General features: G+C 36.8%; 1 protein-coding gene across 3 annotated transcripts in view; it reads left to right on the top strand.

The window, feature by feature from the left end:
* The first annotated feature begins 11,552 nt into the window (after positions 1 to 11,552).
* The window catches only part of LOC125386613 (dynein beta chain, ciliary-like), a 133,631-nt gene continuing 128,577 nt past the window's right edge, over positions 11,553 to 16,606 (top strand). For 2 of the 3 annotated variants that reach the window (XM_048413588.1, XM_048413589.1), the window contains exons 1-3: positions 11,553 to 11,835; positions 13,885 to 14,166; positions 14,476 to 14,687. In XM_048413588.1, the coding sequence (XP_048269545.1) occupies positions 11,689 to 11,835; positions 13,885 to 14,166; positions 14,476 to 14,550 (504 nt within the window). In that variant the 5' untranslated portion in view covers positions 11,553 to 11,688 and the 3' untranslated portion in view covers positions 14,551 to 14,687. Of the gene's footprint in view, positions 11,836 to 13,884; positions 14,167 to 14,475; positions 14,688 to 15,307; positions 15,342 to 16,606 lie in introns of those variants that run through there. The other variant, XM_048413590.1, reaches the window with a different exon arrangement.

Here is a 16,606-nt window from a genome sequence, read left to right on the forward strand (position 1 = left end):
CAGATCCCTGCATAGTACTCATTTCTAACATACCATGGGGCGTTTACTATTGTTCTAAGGATTTTAGCCTGTATAACCTCTATTTTGTTTATATGGCTGATTGCTGCCGTCCCCCATAATGGTATTCCGTACGCCCTGATTGGTTTTATGATCGTTTTATATATTTTCAATTTATTTTCTATGCTTAATTTGGATTTTCGGCTTGTTAGCCAATGCATTTGTCTCCTTGTTTTCTGTATTTTTTCTACTATTGATTTGACATGTAGTTTCCATGTGAGTTGTGTATCTAAGTGGAGTCCTAGGTATTTGACATGCTGTGTTTGTGTTATATGCGTGTCGTTCAGGAGGATGTTTGATGGTATCCTTTTTCGTAGCGTGAATGTAATATGGTTGCATTTATTGGGGTTTGCTTTTATTTGTTTTTCTTGTAGCCACTTTTCTATTTTTGTGATATGTTCTTGTAGTAATTTAACTGCCGTTTCTGGGTTACTATGCCTGACTAGTATAGCTGTGTCGTCCGTGAATGTCAGTACTTTACTATTGGTAGTTGTTGGTATGTTAGCCGTGTATAATGTGTATAGTATTGGGCCTAGGACGCTTCCTTGTGGTACCCCGGCCTTGATGTCTTTAACTTGAGAATATGTGTCCTTGATTTTTATTACGAAGGTTCTGCTGCTTAGGTAGGATTTTATTAATTGGTGTATTTGCTCCCGGAATTGTTTCCTAATTGTTTGTAGTAGACTTTCATGTTTAATTTTATCGAATGCTTTCTCTATGTCTATAAAGAGGGCTGTGCAGTATCCCTTGTTTTCTAGTGCTACTATTATTTCGTTTATAAGCCTGTGCATTTGCTCTATCGTGGAGTGTTTGTTTCTGAAACCAAATTGGTGATCCGGTATTAGTTTTTTTGTCTCTACTATTGTTTTTATCTGGCAATATATTATTTTTCCAGTATTTTGGAAAATATTGGAAGCAGTGATATTGGTCTGTAAGATGCAGTTTGGTGCGGGTCTTTGCCTGGTTTATGTAACATTTTGATCTGTGCTAATTTCCATGGTTTGGGGAAGTATTGAATTCTTAGAATTGCATTGAATATTATTGTCATTAGTCTTATTGCTTTTGGCGGAAGGTTTTTCAAGATTTAGCATTGATTAGGTCGATTCCTGGCGCTTTGTTGTTTTTTGTTTTATCAATTATGTTTCTAATTTCTTGTGTTGATGTTTTAGGTATGGTGTATTCCTTGTCGGATGTGGTAGTAGTGGTTTGCGGATCCTCCTCCGTATGTCTTTTGAGGTTGCTGTTGTTGATAATGTGTGGTGTGAATGTGTTGCAGAGGTGGTTGGAGAATTCTTCAGCTTGTTCTTCGTTGCTTCTTGCCTATGTGTTATCTGCTTTTCTGATTACTGGGACGGGTATTATTGGCTTCCGTATTTTTTTCGTGGCTTTCCATAGTGAGTAGTTGGTGTTCTCGTGTGTGGAGAGTGTACCTATGAACTTTGCGAATTCGTTATCGTTGTGCTCCTTTATTTTGTTTTTTTATTTCCTTTGCAAGTTTGTTTAAGTGTTTTTTGTTTTCTCGAGTTCTGTATTTTTGCCATTTTGCTTTTGCTTTTCTGTTTTCTCTAATTTTGTCGAGTATTTCTTGCGGGATTGTTATTGTTTGTCTGCTGGTTGATTAGGGTGTAGTGGTTGTCCTTGCTGCTTCTTGAATAGTTGCTGTCAATGTTGCTACTGCCTGTTCTATGTGTTCAGGAGTTTTCAACGGGATGTTGCAGTTTATTTTGTTTTCTATTATTTCTTTGAAAGTTTGCCATTTGGTGGTTTTATTGCATAGTGTTTCTGGTTTGCTATAGAGTATTGGTTTGTTTCTGTATTCAATTATTATGGGTTTATGATCGGAGCTGAGCTCGAGGTTGGGTGTTATTTTTAGTTTATTTGTGTTTAGTTCCCTTGTAACTGCAAAGTCCAGAAGATCTGGTTTTTTGTTCAGGTCAGTCTGCCAATATGTTGGTGTTCCTGTGGATAATATATTGAGGTTATTATTTCTAATGTATTTTTCCAGTGTTCTGCCTCGAGGTGTAGGTCTTGACCCCCATAGCGTGTGCTTTGAGTTGTAGTCTCCCCCTGCGATTTACTTGTCCCCTAGGTCCTGGAAGTATTCTTCCCACATTTGTGATGTTATTTTGTGTCACGGAGGCACATATACTGCTGACAACTGGAAGTAGTTGTTGCTAGTTTGAACTGTAACGGTGGTTGCTTGTAAATATTCTTTGTTAACTTGGCTGTGTAGATAATGTTTGATATCGTTTCTGACTATCACTACTGTCCCTCCGTGAGCTTTTCCTGAGGGGTGTTTGGTATCATATATGGTGTAGTATGGTATTTTCAAGTAGCTTTTTGTAGTGAAGTGTGTTTCTGAGACAAGTAGTATGTTTATATTATTATTGTATATGAATGTTTTAGTTTCGAGGGCCCGTTGTTGTAGGCCGTTTGAGTTCCAGGCTGCTATTTTTAGAGTGTCCGTTTTTATTTTTTGCTTAGCACGTTTGTAATTAGTTGTAGCATGACTGTGATTTGTTGGGTTTGCTGTTTGAGTACTGCGTTTTGTTCGCTTATCATTCTGGTTAGCATTTCGGTGTTCTTTATGGATTGTTTGAGCAGTTCTTTGATTTCTGCAGTGTCATTGTTACTATTGCTGTGGTATTGGTTGTCTGTATGTGTCGATTGGCTGGTTACTTGAGCGTAGCTTAGACTGCCAATGGTGTTGGTGCTGATGGGTTTGGTGTTTGTTGCTTGCTCTGTATTTGGTGTTATTTCGGGTTTTGTGCTGTCCTGTTGGGCTTGTATGTTAGTGATTGTCCTGCTTCGTAGGGGCGGGAACAGTTTGCGTTGTAATTGTTTCTTAGCTTCGCAACCTTTATAACTGGCTGGGTGTTTTCCGTTGCAGTTGTAGCATCTAACCTCCTCTATTTTTCCCGTGGATGGGCAGTGTATCGTAAGATGATTTTTTGCGCATTTAACGCATGCCGGGCTTCTATTGCAATAGTTTTTTGTGCGGCCGTATTGCTGGCACCTTATGCATTGTGGGATATCTTTTTTATGTCTAAGTGGCTCCTCTTTTACTACTGTGTTTAGTAATTTTTCTATATCGTATATGTCTTTGTTGTTGTTTCTAGGTTCTAGTTCGACTAGGAATAGCAGTAATGGTTGTTTGGTATCGTGTTTGTTAATGGTATTAATTGTCCTTACCTGGTGTCCGGTTTTTTGCAAGTTCTTCGCTTATTTTTTCGGTATTTGGTTTTGGGTGTAATCCCCTGATTACTGCTTTGTAGCTGTTGTCGGTTTTGAGCTAAAAGATGTGATACGCTGCGTTTTTTTCCTTTAGTGATCTTGTCACTTTTCTGAATATTTCCGGGGTGTTGGTTTGCACTTTCACCTGGTCTATTTTTATCTGTTTGATAACATAGTTATCTTTCCCTGCAGTGTTATTTAGTAGTTCGATGAGGGGGTCAATTATTTTCGCATCAATGTATATCGGTGGTGGTTTAGGAATGCGGTTTGTCGGACTTTCCGTTGCGTCCGTTGCTGCCTCTTCTGGCAGTGCGCTGAATGGATTATGCAATTTGATATCTTAAAATCATTGTTTCTTTTCCAGTGTTTCAGTTTTCCACGCGCTTGCGAACGGGGTTACCTTGCGTTTTTTGCTGGAAGTTGCCACCGTCCAGCTTTCTTCGTGGTGTATTGGTACGTTTTCCTCTCCGTCAGATTGTGTTGTTTCCATGATATCGTCTTTTTTCTCTACATATGTAGAGTCTGTAGCTCTATTTATAAAATATGTGTCTCCTGCGTTGGTTATTTTTATTGGTGGAATCTGCATGATTCCACGTTTTGTCAATGGGCATTTACTTTGTCGCTTTCTCTTCCCTCTTGCCGCACTTTCACTGGAGCACTGTTGCGCACGTCCGTTTAGGTCGCCTGCCCAGGCGGAACTGAGTAGTAAACCTGATTACAAATATCTTATACGCATATTGTTTTTCTATTCGGTTTGTCTCTTTGGAATAACATAACTGTATGTTTGACCTTCGTAACCTCAGATCGTGAGTTATTAAATACAAACAATGCAGGAGTTACAACAGTTAGTTACCGCTTAGCACTTGTAAACAGTGGACATTAGTTTATGACGATCTGTATAAAATCTGAATATGAGTACAGTTTTTGAACATTTTGATTCTGGAGTGTCAAAATCATTGTTTAGTGTACCTTTTATTGCTTAAAATTCGTTTAGGTGGAAACAGATTATGGATAAATCAAAGAATTTACTTGAATACGAAAGAGAACAAATTGTACGGTTGCGAAAGCAAAGTGAAACCTTCACGGAAATGGCAAATATAGCGAACAGGTCAGAAACGGCTTGTAAGTAAGCTGGGTATAAATTTTTAAAAGCAGATATGTATTGGGATCAACTGAAAAACAGAAGATCGCGGAAAACAACGCCGAATATGGATCAACGGATTCATCGATTAAGCTAAAAGGATCGTTTTCGTGGTGCAAATAATATTGCTGCGGAGATAAACCATAATAACGATACACAAATTCGTGCTAGAACTGTTAGAAGAAGATTAGAAGACTTTAACTTAAGAGGACGAAAACCCCAAAAGAAGCCACTGCTGAGTTCTAGGAATCGAAAAAGACGACTTACCTTTGCTACAGCTCATAAGCATTGGACAAGTGATGATTGGCAGAAGGTATTGTTTTCAGACGAATCGAAATTCAATCCTTCTGACGGGATACGGTATATTAGACGTCGAATTGACGGAAATTTGAAATTTGGCGTTTTAAACACTCTTAAACGTGGTGGCGGGAACGTTGTGGTGTGGGCGTGTTTTTCTCGAGGCGGCCCTGGTCCGATATGTCGTATTGATGGAATTAAAACAATACTCTACGAGGAGAACTTAAATGGACAGACTGTAGACATTAGGTGGAGATACAACATGGCCCTCTCCCAAAATGACACAGAATACAATCACAGAAAAAACATAAAAAAATATTGCTGGATACCGGAACCATAATAAAAAAAAAAAATAACAAGAGAAAGAGCCACAAAACGGCAACGCTCAAATCTCCCTCCGTGTAAAATAGTGTAATTATTGTAAAGATTGTAAATATTCTAAATATTTCTACAGGATACCCCTTCCTTCTCCTCAGCCACAGCCCACAGCCCCTCCGAAACCAAAAGTAGAAGTGTCCTGTTTTTGCGACCAGGTTTTCAGGACAGGAATAGGAAGAAAATAACAATATCGTATATAAGCACCACCCCATAGCGACTTAAATCTAATTTAAAAATAGTAAGCTAACAAATGTAATTTCGACACACAAAACATTGTATGGCTATCTCCGTTGGCTCGTACCGTCACGTATCGGTACTTTTGCCTAAACCACCCCACAACCAAAGTTCATTGTTTATTGTGGACAACACACCAATGTAATACTCATCTACTGGTCAATAAACGTTATAAAAAAAAAAGTTATAAAAAAAGCACTCGTTCTCGTACGATCACGAAAGTTAAGCAGCGCCGGGCACGGATAGTACCTGGATATGCGACCGCCTGGGAACTCTGTATGGTGTTGGCCCTTTTTGTTATTTTTCCAATCTTTTTTTTTTCTTTTTTTTTTGATAATCTATTTTTAATCAGTTCTGCCTGAGCAGCCGAGTTAAACGGACGTGCGAAACAGTGCTTCAGTGAAAGTGCGGCAAGAGGGAAAATGCAGATTCCACCAATAAAAATTACAAGTAAAGGCAAAACATACTATGTAAACAGAGCCACAGATTCTACCAACAATAGACAACCAATAAACGGAGAACACGGAAATACAGATACAAACGAAACAAACATGGAAATAACGCAAGACAATGACGAGAACAATGAACCAACACACCATGACGAAAGCTGAAAGGTGGCAACTTCTAACAAAAAACGAAAAGTAACATCGTGCACAAGCGGCAGGAAAGCTTGAATAGCAGATAAACAACAATAGCTACAAGAAATCACGCTCCGTAACTCATTTAGCGCACTGCCAGAAGAGACAGTAACAGACCCAACTAAAAAATCAACAACCCGCATCGCTAAACCACCGCCAATCTACATTGATGCTAAAATAATAAACCCCCTCATTGAGCTACTAAACAACACGGCAGAGAAAGAAAACTACACTATAAAACAGATAAAAGTAGACCAGGTCAAAGTTCAAACCAACACTCCAGAAACATTTAGAAAAGTGACAAAAACACTAAAGGAGAAAAACGCAGGGTATCACACTTACCAGCTCAAAGCCGACAAAAGTTACAAAATAGTAATCAGGGGATTACACCCAAAAACAAACACCGACAACATAAGCGAGGAACTAGCAAAAATCTGACACCAGGTAAGATCAATAAACAACATAACCAGATACGATACTAAACAGCCATTACCGCTATTTTTAATAAAGCTAGAATCTAAAAACAGCAACAAATATATATAAGAAATTTAAAAAGTTCTAAACACAGTAGTAACAGTGGAGCTACCTAGACATAAAAAAAATATAGCGCAATGCATACGGTGTCAGCAATATGGAACATAAAAAGTTACTACAATAGAAACCCGGCGCGTGTCAATTGCACAGAAACGCACCTAACAATAAACTGTCCATACGTAGGAAAAATAAACGAAGTAAAATGCTTCAACTGCAATGGAAACCACCCAGCTAGTTACAAAGGTTGGGTAGTCAGAAAACAACTTCAACGCAAACTGTTTCCGCCGCTACGAAATAAGACAGTACAAAAACTGAGACAACAGCAAATTCACAGCACGCAATGAACATTAACCACAATAACACTAACACCTTTAGTAGCCGAAGCTATGCGCAAGTAATCAACCAATCGCCATCTTCTGACAACCAAAATCACAACAACATCAGCAACGACACTACAGAAATCAAGGAACTACTCAAACAATCCATCAAAAACACCGAAATGCTAACCAGACTGATAAGCGAACAAAACGCAGTTCTCAGACAGCAAACGCAACAAATCACAGTCATGCTACAACTGTTTATAAACATGCTGAGCAAAAAATAAAAACGGACACGTTGAAAATAGCAGCCTGGAACTCAAACGGCCTACAACAACGGGCCCTAGAAACTTAAACATTCCTGTATAACAACAATATCGACATATTACTTGTTTCAAACATACACTTCACTCCAAAAAGTTACATAAAAATATCATACTACACCATACATGATACTAAACATCCCTCAGGAAAAGCACACGGAGGGACCGCAGTAATAATAAGAAACGATATCAAACACCATTTACACAGCTAAGATAATAAGGAATATATACGAGCAACCACCGTTACAGTTCAAACTAGCAGCAACTACTTCCAGTTGCCAGCAGTATATGTATTTCCGCGACACAAAATAACATCACAAATGTGAGAGGAGTACTTCCAACACTTAGCGAACAAGTACATCGCAGCGGGAGACTACAACTTAAAACACACGTTATGGGGATCAAGACCTACACCTCGAGGTAGAACCCTGGAAAAATACATTAGAAATAATAACCTCAATATATTATCCACAGGAACACCAACATATTGGCCGACTGACCTGAACAAAAAACCAGATCTTCTGGACTTTGCAGTTACAAGGGAACTAAACACAAATAAACTAAAAATAACACCCAACCTCGAGCTCAGCTCCGATCATAGACCCATAATAATTGAATACAGAAACAAACCAATACTCTATAGCAAACCAGAAACACTATGCAATAAAACCACCAAATGGCAAACTTTCATAGAAATAATAGAAAGCAAAATAAACTGCAACATCCCGTTAAAAACTCCTGAACAGATAGAACAGGCAGTAGCATCATTGACAGCAACTATTCAAGAAGCAGCAAGGACAACCACTACACCCGAATCAACCAGCAGACAAACAAAAACAATTCCGCAAGAAATACTCGAAAAAATGAGAGAAAAAAGAAAGACGGACGCAAAATGCCAAAACATAGAACTCGAGAAAACAAAAAAACACCTAAACAAACTTGCAAAGGAATAAAAAATAAAAGAGCACAACAATAACGAATTCGCAAAGTTTATAGAGACACTCTCTGCACACAAGAATTCCAACTACTCTCTATGGAAAGCCAGTCCCAGCAACTAGAAAAGCATATAGCACATGGGCAAGAAGCAACGAAAAACAAGCTGAAGAATTCTCCAACCACCTTTGCAGCACATTTACACCACACAATATCAATAACAGCAACCTCAAATGCCATACGGATGAGAATGCGCAAACCACTAGTACCTCAACTGACAAGGAATACATCATACCTAAAACAACAGCACAAGAAATTAGAAACATAATCCATAAAAAAAAAAAAAACAACAAAGCACCAGGAGTCGACCTAACAATGGCAAAAGCTAGAAAAACCTTCCGCCAAAAGCGATAAGATTGATGACAATAATATTTCAATGCAATACTAAGAATCCAATGCCTTCCCTAACCATGGAAAGCCATGGAAACCAGGTAACCAAAATGTTACCTAAACCAGGCAAAGACCCATACCAAACTGCATGTTACAGACCAATATCACTGATTCCAGTATTTTCCAAAATACTGGAAAAAATAATATATTGCCGGATAAAAACAATAATAGAGACAAAAAAACTAATACCGGATCACCAATTTGGTTTCCGAAACAAACACTCCACGATAGAGCAAATGCACAGGCTTATAAACGAAATAATAGTAGCACTAGAAAACAAGGAATACTGCACAGTCCTCTTTATAAACATAGAGAAAGCATTCGATAAAATTAACCATGAAAGTCTACTACAAACAATTAGGAAACAATTCCCGGAGCAAATACACCAATTAATAAAATCCTACCTAAGCAGCAGAACCTTCGTAATAAAAATCAAGGACACATATTCTCAAGTTAAAGACATCAAGGCCGGGGTACCACAAGGAAGCGTCCTAGGCCCAATACTATACACGTTATACACGGCGAACATACCAACAACTTCCAACAGCACAGTATTGACATTCGCGGACGACACAGCTATACTAGTCAGGCATACTAACCCAGAAACGGCAGTGAAAATACTACAAGAACATATCATAAAAATAGAAAATTGGCTACACGAAAAACAAATAAAAGCAAACCCCAATAAATGCAACCATATTACATTCACGCTACGAAAAAAGATACCACCAAACATCCTATTGAACGGCACGCATATAACACAAACAAAGCATGTCAAATACCTAGGACTCCACCTAGATACACATCTCACATGGAAACTACATATCAAATCAATGGTAGAAAAAATACATCAATAGTAGAAAACAAGGAGACAAATGCATTGGCTAACAAGCCGAAAATCCAAATTAAACATAGAAAATAAATTAAAAATATATAAAACGATCATAAAACCAATCAGGACGTACGGAATACCATTATGGGGGACGGCAGCAATGAGCCATATAAACAAAATAGAGGTAATACAGGCTAAAATCTTCAGAACAATAGTAAACGCCCCATGGTATGTTAGAAATGAGTACTATGCAGGGATCTGGGAATCCCAACGGTCAAGGAAGAAATTAGCAGATACTCAGAAAAATACAAATCAAGAATAGCAGCACACCTAAACCGGCTAGCAGCGGGAGCGATCAACGCTTTAGATATGGAAAGGAAACACCCAGCAGACCTCACAAAGGTTATAACCTATCAGACGCGAGGATGGCACCCCGCTGGTGGTCACCCACATGGAAATAATACCGCTCAAAAATTCTTCCAAATGTCCAGATGGACAAATTGAAAATATAAAGAAATAAATGAAAAGAAAATATATTTTTAATAATCTACAATCTAAGCGTCGAAAAAAATAAATGTTTTGGTATTACACGACTATTAACTCACATTATATCGTTCTCTCATAGACGTACAAATAAATTGGCACATGTTTTAAAACTAAAAGAAGTCATGTTTCTTGATGTGCAAAAATTTTATTATAACGGATTGATATCGAAAATTGTTTTTCTATATTTTCGACTTTGAGTACACAGGGAACCACCATTTGGCTCGTACCACCGAATAGGGTACCCAAGTGCTAGCCCATTCAATCGATTGTCCTTTCACGTGTATGCGTACTCGACGAAACTTCAGCGTCCATTTTTTCAAAAACGTAAAACACGTGAAAACAAAAGACATGTAAACAAAAAATTTAATAACGAATCCTCTACATTCATAGAAACACTCCCTGCGCACGAGAATACCATCTACTTTCTATGAAAAGCGACGAACAAAATAAAGGAACCAATAAAACTAATCCCAGCAATCAGAAAAGCAGACAACAGATGGGCTAGAAGCATCGAAGAGTAAGCTTCACAATTCTCCAACCACTATTGTAACACATTTGCTCCATATAATACTAACAACAGTAAAACCAAATGTCATTCAGACGAAGACGCGCAAAATAATAGTACTCCAACTAACAAGCACTACACCATACCTAATACAACAGCACAAGAAATTTGAATCATAATCGAGAATACAAAAAACAATAAAGCACCAGGAGTCGACCTAATCAATGGTAAACTCCTGAAAAACCTTAAAGCAATACGTTTAATCGCAATAATATTCAATGCAATTTTAAGAATCCAATACTTTGCTAATCTATGAAAGCTAGTAGAGATCATAATGTTACCTAAGCCAGGCAAAGACCCACACCAAACTGCATCCTACAGACCAATATTATTACTTCCTGTGTTGTCCAAAATACTAGACACAATAATATACGATCGGCTAAAACCAACAATAGAGGAAAAAGAAATTAATATCAGATCACCAATTTGGATTCAGAAACAAACACTCTACGATGGAGCAAATTTTACTAACAATAGAAAAGAAACAATACTGTACAGCCATGCCATTCATGGGAGCATTGCCATTGAGAAAGCATTTGACAAAGCGAACCATGAATCGCATCTGCCACGCTGTTGATCGTTCAAGATGACGCTGAAGAATAACAGTTTGCTTCTTTTTACCGAGTAGTTTATGACACTATTGGTCATTGAAGAGTTTTCGGGTCTAGACTCTTAGGTCTCGCTCAGCAGTGTCATAAATCCTTACCTATTCAGTAGTCTTGAACAGTATATTTGCATTTTTTTACATATTAATGAAATTTCATTGTAGTATGTATGTATAAAACTTGTGTAAAAAGATGATACTTTTTATGAAAGAATGAAAGATGAAAGTATTTTAACGTGTAAGAAGCAAAAAAATGTCTTATTCAAAGAGTATTCAAACTAAGAGTATTCATTTAATTCATTCAATACAAATTGTCTTACTTCTATGGGAGAAAGAAAGACTTTTAGTATTACGTTATTGATAAGTTTAAAAAATATACATAACCTTAATATTTTCATAGAAACAATAACATTTCAAAAATTTATTCACCCTATCGTAGCATGTATATGAAATAATTAATTATTTTCCTTTTCTGTCAATCTCACAAATCTGTTATCTATAAAAAAAGAGCATTAAGAATATCGGGAACACCTTGTATACTACCTGGTATCATTTTAAGTTAAAATATTTCCTTTTTCCTTAAATTGTTTAAAATATTGTATCTCATGAATTTATTTAGGTACTTCGTAGAAGAAAAGTTTGGTTCAAAATTTGTTGAATCCAGATCTCCACCTTTTCATAAATCCTTTGAAGAAACTAGTTCAATCACGCCTATATTTTTCATTCTCTCTCCAGGCGTTGATCCGTTGAAGGTAAGAAATTTATTCAATAACTACAAACATTCTTTACGCATAGCAGATCTGTTAATTTTTTTTATTTACATAACGTCACATCGGCTTATTAGTTATTAGCAACTATATAGTGTTGTGTTATCAATCGAGACAAAAATCCAGTAGTTTGTTTGTAGTCTACTGGGATAGTTTCCAAAAGCTTATCAAGATTCGTCTGGATGAGCTGTTTAAAAGTTTCTCAGCTTTAATCAATGAAATATTTATCGCAGGAAAGGAAAACAAAATTTGACTGAAGATTCGTAAAAATCTTTTGTGTTCTTTTTTGTTAAGTTCTTCGCGCCTCCAAGGTTCTGGGCTAAGTATCGTGCAGTCCCTTACAATCTGCTTACTAAAAGGCATCACTACTTTCCCCACTCCGTAACAAGATCCTTTAAACGAATTATACTCTTTATTCTTCTTCCCATTCGCAACGAGACGCGTGCAACCGCGAAGTTAAAATACGACTCTGCGACTACAAAGTATATGAAAACATACATATATATACGTGCTATGCACACGTGCGAAATAGTCGAATAGCGCGCGATTAAACGTCATTTTGCTGTTAGAATATCAGGAGGCCTTACTGAGAATTATTTATTTATTTATTTATTTATTCATTTATTTATTTAATGTATAGCACTATTAACTTATAATAATAATATATATAATGTATAATATTGTATGCAATATATAACGCTATATAGGGTGAAACTGTAGAAACGTTATCGACCCTCGGATTTCTATGATTTTTGGATATAATGTAGAAATATTTTGAACAACTTTTACCTATATACTATACTGTACATAAAGAGTGAATTTGTTTAGTTTTCAATATATTGGCAAGAAACTACCGGCTCAATTATAGTGTATTTCTGCCTATAGATGTTCATCGTGACACAGTATGCATCGGTCTGGTTGCCAGTCGCCGGTCACTTATTTTCTGTTTATTAACAATTATTTCATTATTTAACATTTGAATTCAATACATTGAAGATATTCACTTTTAATTGAGCTATGAGTTACGAGTTATAACAGACTCTTGTAGCCTCGCATGTGTACATTGTGCACGAAGCCTTTAAACTCGCCCGATCGTCGTTTTCAAAGAGAAGATAAGTGACCGACAATCGGCAACCAAACTAAAGCATACGCTGTCACGGTTGCACAACTGCAGATGCAGAATTCACTGTAATGATATTGATAGTTTTTCTTCTGTCACTTCTTGTATAGGAAAAGATTATTTAAAATATCGATTTCTACAACATATTCAAAAACATCGAAATCGATGAATAGTTAATGTTTCTGCAGTTCCACCTATCAAATCATATTCTCTTCAACGCTATTCAATTTTTATTCGAAAGATTTTGCTATAAAGTAAGTAATTTTCTAATAGTTTGGAATGATGAAGTTAGATGCTTCATCCTATTTAGCGTAGATTATCATACATTCAAAGCAATAGCTTTCTGTTTGTTCATTAATATGGCATTACTTAGTTTTTATCTAATTGGGAAATGTAAACATTTTCTAATGTAATTTCAATATAAGAGCTAATGGAATTTTAAGATCACTTTTCAAAAGAACGGTTCCTTTGCGACCCATGGTTCCTTGCAGATATTACGTGATCCATTAGATATCCATTACGCGATGCAATAAAAAAATTTGGCTTTGAAATTCTGTTGTACGGTATCTTTTTTTAATAAATCTCCACTGATCTGAAGATATAGGATCATCTACAAAAGTCATGAGATATAATTCTTAAATACCCTGAACAACCAATAACCTCTGACCAAACTGCACAACATTTAATAATTTTTTTTTAATGCAATATAATTGTAATACCTTCTTACTCTTCTCATTTCCTATACTCCGTTGCTTTCGGTGACATATCTTTTGTTTACCAGTTTATAACCTGAATCGAAGATAATTAAAATTAAGAATTATCGATACCTAATAAATTATACAAGAACATGTTACGAAAATCAACGTAATCATATCGAATATGTATTTAGAATAACGACAACGATAAAATTTCAGGACGTTGAAAAACTGAGAATGCAATTGAGTTTCACTTTTGGAGGAAGAAATTTCCATAATGTGTCACTGGATCAAGGTCAAGAACCCATTGCTGAAGAAACCATAGAACTTTCAGAGAACGAAGGCCACTGGGTAAGTTTGCAAAATGTCCATTTGGTGAGGAAATGGTTGCCTGCATTAGAAAAAAAGATGGAACAATGCTCGAAGAATCCACATGATGATTATCGATTGTTCATCAGAGCGGAACCCAGTCCTGATCGTCATGAATCAATAACACCTCAGGTAATAAATAATTATATAATTTAAAAAAGCAAAAGAAAATATGCATTCTAAATTAAGCTAACATGTGCTAATTCTATTCTTTAACCTTCCGTCGGTAATATGGTTTTCCACTACCGCGGTCGGCATTACAGGTTTTTCAGTAACTGGCCTAATTTCTTACTGTTTTTTGCTTTAAAAAAATCTAAGAAAATTCTGAGATACCTAGTATAGTTCCTAATTTACTATATAAATGATACTTTAGCCAATAAGTAGATAATATCGATAAGGAACACTAATTACTAAATGTAGGGTTCGTTAAATTGTACACAGGGTATACTGAAATCAGCCATAAAGATCACAAACGAACCACCATCTGAAATTCAAGCAAACATCCATAAAGCATAAACATCCATAACTTTAGCCAGCAAACTTTGGAGTCCTGCGGCAAGGAAACCGAATTCAAAGCAATAGTATTCGCACTTTGTTATTATCACGCTGTACTTGCAGAACGTAGAAAATTTGGAGCGCAAGAATGAAATAGGGTAAGTGACTTTAAATCTTAATGGATCATAACGTTATATTAGAAATTATGGATCGAAGATTTGTAAATGTTGAAACATTGAGAGAATGCAAAAAACAATGTTTACGATATCTTGTGTGAATAACTTGAAATTAATACTCTTTAACAGATCTTTTATTAATCATAAGACATATTTCGAATATATCTTTCAACGGTGGTATAATTTAAAACGTACTATAACTGTCTTCCTTGTAACCTGCAATTAAATTAGGCAAAGCTACTAATAAGATAAAGCATTCCATTTTAATAGTGATAATATTAGCAAAGTTCGTAAATTATATTCTTTGATAATTGTTTTTTTTTAGTCAATATATGTTTTAATAATAAATTATTAAATAATTTAGAACGTAACTAAGCAGAAATAGCAATTAAACAAATTTCTCCGTTACTATGTTGATAATCTTTGTTAAAATATCACATTTACATATATATATGTCGTATATGAGGGGACATCGGAGCCTTTCTATTGGAATTTTTGGGAAGATCCCCAATATTTTAGTCTAAACTATTTTGTATAGCTCTACTTATATCGTAAGATTTAGAAATAGTTGTTATGATTCAATCCTATTATGTTTGCCCGAGATTTGTGACGGTGGGCTTGGGCTCGAGGTGACACGGCTGGTCGCCGAACGTGGCCGCGATCACAGGATAAACGTTTTTACCTAACAGAGAAGTGCCAATATTGTGGGACACATGTTGTATTAACAATCAAACCCCGGGCAGGAGCAATGTCAGCTCTACGCGGGTCTGCCTAGCAACGGCAGCTGGAATTTTGTTGATATCCCCGGGCAATACGCAACGAACAAACGCTATCGTAAGGAGAGGAAAATTCCCATCAGTCTATTATTCTTGCGATCATCTTGGAGAGTTGAACACGTCGTCTTTACGTGCATTATTATACCGAGCGTTACAGAAAACGTTACTTTGAGTTACCCCGTTGACCGTGGATTCGTTATTGAACCTAAGAACATTGTCACTAACATCTCGAGTGTTTAATCAGCACGGTTATTTGTCAAACTTTGTAAAAATCAATATTCATACCAGTAAATATAATCTCTACTGTACAACAACGATGGCCAGTCCGAATGAAGATTCGTTACACGCCCCTGAACCGAACGTTAACCCGACATCAGAAGTGGGATCAATGCCGGTTATAACAATGCAAGAGCATATGACTATCATGCGCGAGATAATTCACACGCTAGTGCAAAAACCGAGTGCGGAACCTAAAAATTTATCACTACCGCGTTTTAACCCTGAAATCGCGGGCTCCGATTCAGCTACATGGTGCGCAGTTGTTAATCTGATCATGAACGAAGCTCCTTTACAAGGCAGTGCGTTACTTTCTGCTTTGAGTTGTGCTTTAGAAGGTTCTGGAGCGCAATAGCTTACGCAAGTACTGGTTGGTGGAGATATTACCTGGTCAAAATTTAAAGAACTTTTTATCGCGCGTTTTGGTGGCAAAGAGACAGCAACCTCAGCGCTAATGAAGATGTCCAATGAAAAACCACTGAAGCACGAAACCACGGGAGCTTTCGGCATTCGTCTCCGTTCCTTCCTGAAGGCGAGGTGGAAAAATTTAACTTTGGCTGAGGTAATCAACGCCTCCGTCCTTTTTCAATTGGCTTCACAAGATCAGCGTATTGAACGAATAGCACCTACGAATGATATCAAGATCGAGGATCAATTTTTAAATGAAATGCGAGCTTTCTCTTACGCGAAGAAGAGGCCGGCGCCTTCGTCAGACAATTCATCAGTGGGTCCTGTAGCTAAACGACATAAGCCTTCTGACAACCGTATTAAGTGCCTCTGGTGTGGAAACCACGGACATAAAATAGTGGAGTGCCGTAAAAGAATAAAATTTGAGCAGCAGAAGAACAT

The sequence above is a fragment of the Bombus terrestris genome, chromosome 17 (assembly GCF_910591885.1).
Source record: "Bombus terrestris chromosome 17, iyBomTerr1.2, whole genome shotgun sequence".
Lineage (NCBI taxonomy): Eukaryota > Metazoa > Arthropoda > Insecta > Hymenoptera > Apidae > Bombus > Bombus terrestris.